Source organism: Fusarium oxysporum, chromosome 6 (genome assembly GCF_000149955.1).
Source record: "Fusarium oxysporum f. sp. lycopersici 4287 chromosome 6, whole genome shotgun sequence".
NCBI lineage: Eukaryota > Fungi > Ascomycota > Sordariomycetes > Hypocreales > Nectriaceae > Fusarium > Fusarium oxysporum.
In genome coordinates this window covers 1,113,613-1,122,701 of record NC_030991.1, presented here as the reverse complement: position 1 = coordinate 1,122,701, position 9,089 = coordinate 1,113,613, and the positions used below count along the sequence as shown (strand labels likewise).

Genomic DNA, 9,089 nt, shown 5'->3' with positions numbered 1-9,089 from the left:
CTTTTGCTTGCCGTTTGTTTTTTTGTTTGTTTGTATATTTTTCGTCTGGGTGGCTGTAACGAAGCCAGATCTCCTACTGGAGCAAAAGACGTGCTGAGCTAGCTAGGTACAGGGAAACCCCGCTTCCTTCACCATCCAGCATACCAATGGCACAAAAGGTGCTGTATTTCTCAAGCCCGTCACCCGTCAGCGGGTTCGGGGGCAATCTACTGTCGAGCTTTTTCCACCGACCAGAATTCTCTCACGCATCACTACATCTGCTGACGCAGTCCACAATCTCCAGTAACCAAGTTGTAGCTCGTAGTCGACTGTCGTGGCGGCAGGGAAAAACCTTGGGAAGGAATCAGAGGCCGGCGGTGCGGCTTGCCTTCAAAGGGGAAAAACCCATCGCAATCGGCGTCGTTGATCGGGAGGATGTCGCTACCGATGCCACGGGCACCGTCCTCCGATATCTAAGGCGTTCTGGTTCTGAGGTGCCGCCATTAGATCCGACAAAGGTGTTGTCAGAGAAGGTGAACTCTCCAAAATTCCTTCTCTGAAAACTGCTGTTAGGGAGCCGATGGCGTCCCCGCAGTATTGTGTGGCCGAGTAGCCCGTAGAAAATCCCGCTCCTAACAGTGCACTAACAGTGCGTGCCAAGAAAGAATTTTTACAGGGGAGAGTTGCTTTTGCTTGCCGAAAGAGGGGTTGTGAATGGTATAGGGTAGTGGTCAGCATACTTATCCGGTCAGCATGCTTATTAACCACGTTATTCTTTATTACATAAAAGATACTTCTTATTTATATTATTAAGGACTTAATACTAAGGTCCTAAGAAGTTAGAAAGGATATATAAACTAAATATTCTTATACTAACTTAAACTCCTAAAGATCTAAAAGGGGAAGGTATATAGTGTTACGACCCCAGCGGTTCCGTCACGTGTACTCCATATTTTCCTCCAATCAAGTACATGCCCCACAAAACGGATCAGTGCCAAGACTCTACGATGATAAATGATCCACCACGATCAGTACTGATCCAGTGCGATCACCACTGATCCCGCGACAACCTCACTGATCACCATTAGCATTCACTAGTATATAGACCACACTCATTAGCACTCTCATAGAACTGAGCCGACCAGCTATCAATAAGACTTCTTTACATCAATAAGCCTAACAAGCATTACTTGATCATTAAGAGACGTGACAACCAACCCGCTCAGTCCAAACGCCCTACGCAATCTGCAAACATAAACCTAGTACGGACTAGTTTCCCTGTTTGAAACCACATTCGTCACATATAGGCCATAAAAGTTGGTATTAGGCCTATTAATAATGGTAATTAGTACAGTAGGCTTATAGGCACTTAAGGTAACGAAGTCGAATACGAGAGTGCTGTTAAAGACGAAATAGCATGTCAGACCGGCTTTTCACCTGTCAGTATTCGCACACTACCTACGCTTATAGTCAACTCCCAAGCAGCTTCGTGTCGGGGCGGACGAGCAGAGCAGCGAATCAAGATTGCCCTTCAAAGTACCCTTTGAGGTCGAAGTCGAAGCCAACCTCGAACCATATAGTCAGCTCCGCACCGTCTTGGGCCCCTGCCTCTCGTTCCGCAGCCTCGACCGCCTCAGGAATTGGGCGGATGGCGGCGTGCATCTCGACATAGGACGCAAGGGCATTTACTCTGACCCATGGGCTCTTCGACTTCATGTCGTACCGGACCTCGTAGAGATGAGTCTTGAGGAAAATCATGAGGCTGTTGGGCGGTAGACGGAACCGGACCGGCTTGTTGAAGAAGCGCGGCGTCAACTTGCCCATCGCCACGCGCACCACAGCCGGTGCTGGTGGCGCTGGGCGACGTCTGGTCATGGGGGACTCCTCCCAAACCAACTGCACGATATTGCGCGTGTCAGGGTCATGTAGACTCCGACTCTGGACGGTGACGGCCTGGGACATCCCGACCTGCTCGGTTGGGAAGCAGACGGAGAGATGCTGGACCGCCGGGTCGACGATATCTTGTACCTTGCAATTTTCAGAGCAGTAGCTTGCATATTTGCATCCTGTTTCCATGTTAATGTCGATGCTCCCGAGATCTTTGGGCCCAACTGACCATGGCAGACTATCCGCGGCGGCTTGGTGCAGCCCTTCCTGGAACAGACCTGCGACTCCGGTAGACCCGCGACGGTGGTGTCCTCTACACCTCCTATTAGTGGAGGACGTGTATTACCCTCGTGTCCCTCTCGGTGGTGTAGAACAATACCCCCAGTAATGGTATCTGCTCCGTGACGGGCGTGCCACTCTACCACATCAAGAAGCTCGTTCTCGGCGCCGCGATCGCCCAGTACGCGAACTATCTTGGACGCAAAATCTTGCGTTAGGGGACTGGTGGGGCCAGGGACTCGCATCGACATTTTCCATCCCTGGTAGTACACCTCTTGCGCTCTCTTCAGCCAACCATATCGTTCATGGACGGTGCCTAAAGTGTTCATTCGCCAGGTCGCTTCCCGGCTATGCTCTCCCTCAGATCGGATAGCTTCATCCAATTCAGCTTGATAGGATGCTTCCACAAGCTCAAGGCCCCTATCCAAGCCAACATCTTCCAACTCGGCCATTCTTGTACTTCTGTTGCCTTCAATTGTTTCCAGACACTCCTGTCTGCTATTGGAGATATCTTCGACGGTGCACAAGATAGTGTCGGCGAGGCCCGCAAAGGGATCGTATGCGACGTTGATGACGCCGACGAAGGATGAAATGGTCTCGCACACTGTTCTGTTCCCCGTACATGCTAGTTGCCATGGAGTACATCCCTTCGCGTCGGGTCGTGTTATTAGCGACTTTGTGATGTCCAACGGAATTAGGGCTATAAGCTGGCGGAGAGCGTTAGTCGAGACAGAAATGTCTGGGCATGAGAGACAGTAATGAAGAACGGTGCGGCCGTCTTCGCTTGTTCCAGAGCAGAGCATTTTCATCGACTCTTCAGGGAGTGTGGACAGGTGCTCGAAGACCTCTTCAAGTGTACCAGGGTCTGCCGTAAGCATGGCTGCGTCCAAGGGACTCATGTTTCGCGTTCCCCTTATGAGTATATCCGCCCCATTGTCAAGTAGGGTCTTGACAACATCTCTGGAATTGTCTTGCAGGCAAGCAAGGAAGAGCGACGTGCAGCCCGACCTATCCTTGGAATCAATGATAGACTTGGCGCCGAGACGGAGAAACTGTTCGAGATGCACATGGTCACATAGTGAGGCGCACAGATGAAGCACACTCTCACCCCTGGAGCTGCGGTCCCCTAGCGATACACCGGACTGCAGCAAAACGCCCGTAAGCGCTGTCGCGTCAGGGGAGGGAGACACAAGCGAGGTCATAAGGGGCGTGAAGCCGTCGACACAGCAAAGCGAGGGGTCGGCCCCAAACTGTAGCAGGATGTGCACAATGAGGGCTTGGCGATGGAGCAGCTCGTCGCTGCCTACCCGAAGAGGTAGGGGCTCATAGGGCCGGAGCAGAAAGTCTACCATCTTCCCCTTTTTTCCACCGCCCTCTGGCATTCTGATCCGAACTTCGCTCAGTGTGTGTAAAGGGGTCGTATAACCCTCCCGTGAACACCGGGCGTTAGGATCTGCCCCGAATGCGAGGAGGAAAAGCAAGGCACTGGGGTGAAGCATCTTGACTGCGACATGCACGGCCGTCCACCCGTTGAAGCGAACGTTGGGATTGGCCCCCCAAAGGAGAAGCGAATGGAGGTGTTCGAGGCTATTGAATATGACCTCCTTGAACAAGGGGGGCGGGTTGGTGTTGTCTAGAGGCATTTCTTCCCTGGGGTTGGCCGGTGAGTTCATGGCCAACTGCAGTCCGTCTAGAAGTTGGTGGGCAGTCTCTGTGTTATATAGACCGACAAGTACACCCGCCATTCCATAGCTGGATTCCGAAATTATACGAGGTGCTAGGGCCAGAAATGGTCTGGCGTCAGCACCACAGTTCAACAGAGTTGTGACCGTGGCGAGGTCGCTGTCCATTGCGGCTACCAATACTGGGCACAATTGTCGTCCACTGGGTTGGTCAATGTAGTCTGGATCAGCACCATACTTGACGCAAAGGGTTTTCAGAACCCTGTTGCAGCATCGGTCAGAGGCGACTGTAACCAACCGGTTTAGAAAGGAGGTAGGGACTGTATGGTTGCTCAAGATGTCGACCAGAGCTTCGGCATCGTTGGCAAACGTACACTGGAGGGCTTCGGCATGTATTGGTACAGAAGCGGCCGCGGCATGGACTTGCTTCAACGTCTCGGCGGCAAGAGGGTCAAAAGTGCGGCAGAGCATCAGCATCCGCACAACATTGTGCTCCATGTCGCGGATGAGCCCATGCCGGACAGTGTAAGGGCTGGCCAAAACGAGTACTTGACGAATCCTCTCGTTCACGGCCTCGAGATCCAGCCCTTCTGGAGCCAGCCTGCGATCGTAGTTTGACGTTTTGGCCTGGTTCATTATGATATCAATCATCCAGCTGGCTCTCTCGTCTCTGGTGAGATCGGCCTTGACACGCTCGGGTAACGTTTCGGCCGCCCGCTCCATGCGGTAGACCATTTTCTTGGCCTCCACGGAACCTAGTTTGGCTGCCTTGTAGAACCATTCGAATGCTGGCCGGAAGTTCTTCAGGGTTCCAAAACCATTGAGCAGGAACACGCCGAGTCTGTTCGCCGCTATGGCTCGATCTTGGCTATTTCCGGTATCTGCGACTCCAATGATCGTCTTGTAAAGAGCATCCTGAAAGTCTCGGGGGAGAGCCCGATCTAGGGTGCGACTACTCCCGAAATCGCCCACTCCGTGACCAGCCCCATTGAACCGAGCATGCAGGACGCTCACGGTTAGCCTTACTGCATCCGAAGAATGCTCTTGGGGAACTGGAGCAGCGGCTCTTTCGCTAGTGAGCGCACTAAGCTTGTGTCAACACATTGAATTATGCCCGGGGTCATCAGTTGGTCGCGGCATACCTCAACACTGTTCTGATCTCATCAACCAGTGGCCGGTCCGCGGGTTGGAGCGAGACCATACGACCAACAATTCCAATGAGGCCTTCTGGAAAAGGAGCACTGTCACCCTGGAGTGACCCTGATATGAGTGCCGTAGCCTGGTCGTCCAACTTCAACCGTGTTGGATCCTCTGTTGCCGCGCAGCCAAAGGGCATATCCCCTGTGAGTATGTAACAAATCAGGAGGCCGAAGCTATATATATCTCGCGCATTTTTGAAAGATTCTGCCTTCAGGGCTGATGGGGCGCCTGACAGGCATTCGGGGGCATTCCAATACGGCGTCCCCCCGGCTCCCCACTTATAGTCTGCGGCCGGCCGACAGAAGCCAAAGTCGGAGAGTCGAGCGCTGAATCCGGTGGCGGACGAAGACGAAAATATGAGAATGTTTTCAGGCTTGATGTCCCCGTGGACGATGGTCATTGCGTGAAGCGCGGAAAGGCCTTCCAGGACATCCCGGATCAGCTCTAACCGTACACTGGTCGGTCTTGGTGTCTTCATGAAGTGGGCCAGTGTTGGGTGTTCCTCGCAAGCAAGTTCCATAATGAGTATAGGACTGATTGTACTGCCGCTGCGATGCCACGAAACGCCGAGAAGTTTTGGAATATTCTCGTGCCACTTGATAGCCTCGGCCGTCAAGACACGCATCTCAAGCATGGACGCTTCCAGCAGTCTGCGATGCACATCAGACTGGGCTTTGGGGTCGACGTACCTGCTCGTGAGGGGCGCTTGGAAATATCTAGCGGGAGGGAAATTAGTGCTGCTTATGGCCAACGAAGCCCCGGATTGGACTTACTTCAAAGCCACCTTTTGACATCTATCCCTCCAGACAGCCTTGTATACCAGCATAGTCGCGCCCGACCCAATGAATGGTCCCTTGTCGAAATCTGACTCGGAAAATACCTCGACTCCCGCATCGTGACACTCCTCAAAGAAACTCTCCACGGATATTCCCTGCTCAGCGACAGACGAGGCTGCGGCCGCCTGCCCGTCTGCGCACAGCGCCTCCGTGACGCTGGGGTCTATAGAGAAACCGACAAACGAGTGACTTGACGACTCCTCCATCCCCCGAGGCCCCAAGGACAGGCGCTCAAACTCGAAGTTAACCTCCATGGCGATGGTGAACGAGATTCAACATCGGCGCAAAGCCGTAGGCCTGGGATGGATTTTGTTGAACAGGCGCTGGGTGTCACGTGCAAGCAGGGATACTTTAAGGCTACAACTGAAATGGTAAAACCTCTAAGGGGCAGAATTTAACACAAGACAAGATGAATATACCAATCTGGATCAATGGACCGAGTACAGGTGATGCCTAAAAGATTGGGCATGATTTGAGCCAGCTGCAAGCCTGCCCTTCCGGGTCATCTCGTATAGGTCGTATTACTCCACCGCGGTATTATTGGTGCTGCAGCCTGCAGTTTGCAGCGCAAGGAGCTGCGCCACACTCTCACATCTGACCAGCGTTACGACGCTGGTTGCCTGCCTGTCGTATGCAGATGGAGCATCGTGGGCTTGAGTGCGGGCCAAGGTACAAACTCCAGTCGCTGGTCTGTTCTTCACCTGCCTGCGCGTCGCGAACATGGACATCTTCAATACGGCTTGTATCGCGTGCGAAGTCATCTACAAGACCCTCGAGTCCGCAGTCGCATTCCCCGCCGAGAGTCGCTCACTCGCTGCTCGGTTCAAGTACGACGCCCGAATACTGCGCCACTTTTGCGACTACTATGATTCCAACTTAAATGGCCAGGCCAACCTCAGCGCCGAGGACAAGGCCCTCCTGGAGGAGAGCACGTCGTACCTCGCGACACTTCTCAGCCGCGTGGAAATATGCAAAACCAAGCTGACGGCCCAGAGCCGGTGGTCCAAAGAGATGAGCCGGCTTACATGGATCCTCCGTCGCAACGAATTCAATGAGCTTGAGGCCGAACTATATGAGTGGACCAGACGGCTCGATCTAAGGCTCGTAGCCCTCCCTGAACGTGCGCGCACCGTCATGTGCCTAGGCGCCGGAGATGATGACGAGACCAAGAGCTTCACGCCAAGGTTTGCGGCCAGGGTGAGGTTGGAGCGCTTCGCCACTGCTGCTGCCGCCGCAAAGAGGGCTGTCTGGGAGCGACTTGTAGCAGAAGAGGGTGCGTTGGAACGGCCCCCGGAGTCGGGAGGCTCGCAGCGCTTCTGCCTTGGTACTTTTGAGGGTAATACTGTACTCGTGGAAACCCGTCATGCACCACTACACGTCGCGTCTGACGAGCTAGCGTTGGATACGGCCTGGGCTGGTGCTGGAGAGTTTGCCGCTGCGCTCAACTATCTCGACTCGACTATTTCCGGCCTCTTGAAGTGCAGTGGCTTTTTCTATTCTCCGGCACCGACGCCGTCCTTTGGCCACATGTATATCCTGCCGGGCGAAAAACAGGGAAGCCGCTCTGTGACGAGCTTCAAGGATCTTCTTCATGAAAGAGACGCGAGGGGCAAGCGCAAGAGACTCTTGTTCTCCCTGAACCAGCGGCTAGAATTTGCAAAGAGGCTGGCTACCGCCGTCTTGTTTGTCCATGCGATCGGCTGGGTCCACAAGTCCATCATGTCGCAGAATATCCTCATCCTGGGGCGTAATGGACGTGATCCACGAATGTCGGGTGAAGAAAAGAAGTCACAGTCGACCAAGTGGTCTCTAAACTCGCCGTATCTGGTCGGATTCGAGATCGCCCGGAGCAACGAGGCCGAGACGATACCTGGGGCATCGGTGCGTCTGCCCCTGGCAATATCCGTCTACAAGCATCCGGAGTTGCAAGACGACACCCACGTCCGGTTTGACATGGCGCATGATGTCTACAGCCTGGGTGTTGTTCTCCTCGAGCTGGGAATCTGGAGCCCGCTGGAGGAGCGGCCGGAGCTGCAGGGCATCAGTGAGCCGCGGGATATCGCCAAAGCCTTATTCCGCGTTGCCAAAGAGGTGGAGATTCTTATGGGCAAAAGATACCGAGAGATTGTGCAGACATGCCTTTCACAGGAGGCTGAAGCCAGAACGGGTAGTATTAAGCTCATCAGCGAGGTGCTGGAGAAGCTGGAAGATCTGGCCCAGGGAGTGTGAGTCCAAGTTCCTTGGCCGAGCCCAGGGTTAGAGAGGCCGCCACAGCGCACCGTATGTGCCGTGAGGTTAGGAAGCTCAGCGATCTGTGGAGAGAGTGGACGGTCGGGTTACGAGGCCAGCTAGTTATTGCTACACTTGATAGCCGCTTGGGCAGCCAGTGGCGGGCTGGCCGGCAGAGCGAGCTTCAACTCTACTCCCTGCGGCTCGAGATTATCAAAGAGATCCGCCGTATGGCGCAAGCTCAGCGTATAAGTGAGGGGGCTGTGATGCATGCCGTGAGCTTCCGGCAGCAGCAGATGCTGCTCGATCGACCAGCTGTCTCTGTAAACTCGTCCACGCTAACAAGAGAGCCTGGCTAGCTGCGCAGAAGAGGAAGAAGTAATTATAGTAATAGGGTTTGTTAGTTTGTCAATTAAAACCGTTTCCAAGCTATCTCGTACAGATCTCGAGCCCTTTGAACCGCGGAGGAATTGAGGAATTAGGCCTGCCTAAGCCAGCCGTGGAGAGGGGGTAATATCTGGGCAGGTAGCATTGAAAGGCTGCATCTTTGGTTATTGATGGCTGTGCAAGGCTGGGGTGCTGCGGACAACGCGAGTTCTGAATCTTATGACCAATGAGAAAAATACCGTGCTCCAGGAGTCTACATGGAGCAATGTACTATGGGGCGGCATGTCCATGCCGCTAGCCCATTTCTACCCTAGCGTGGTTGACTTTGGAGTTTTGCAATGGTCACCCGATAGCCCCTGGAGGAAAATGAGGGTGGCGGCGGTACGTGCCGCCTGGATCTGTATGGTTGAATTTTGCATTTTCGACCTCTCGGCCGTCCATCGTACGTAATGTGTGCTGACATCGTAATGCTAGGGGCACTGTCTTGGACTGATTCGCATACGTGTACACGACGGTGACGCGGGAAGAGGTGGGGCAGTATGGGGCTTTGCTACAGTGGGATGCAATAAGTTTAAATACATCTGCAGGTATCTCGGCCTAGGCTAACCCA

The 9,089-nt window shown here is 53.8% G+C and overlaps 2 protein-coding genes across 2 annotated transcripts; one reads left to right on the top strand and one right to left on the bottom strand.

Moving 5' to 3' along the window:
- Positions 1-1,085: 1,085 nt before the first annotated feature.
- On the bottom strand, positions 1,086-6,219 carry FOXG_19673 (serine/threonine protein kinase). Its single transcript, XM_018399937.1, has 4 exons — positions 5,801-6,219; positions 4,970-5,743; positions 2,096-4,911; positions 1,086-2,045 (listed from the first exon to the last, which is right to left on the bottom strand). Exons 1-4 carry the CDS (start codon positions 6,115-6,117, stop codon positions 1,498-1,500), a joined length of 4,455 nt encoding a protein of 1,484 aa, XP_018244482.1. The 5' UTR covers positions 6,118-6,219; the 3' UTR covers positions 1,086-1,497.
- A 216-nt stretch (positions 6,220-6,435) lies between these two features.
- On the top strand, positions 6,436-8,549 carry FOXG_07147 (uncharacterized protein). Its single transcript, XM_018385781.1, has one exon. It carries the CDS (start codon positions 6,584-6,586, stop codon positions 8,090-8,092), a length of 1,509 nt encoding a protein of 502 aa, XP_018244481.1. The 5' UTR covers positions 6,436-6,583; the 3' UTR covers positions 8,093-8,549.
- The last annotated feature ends 540 nt before the right edge of the window (positions 8,550-9,089 follow it).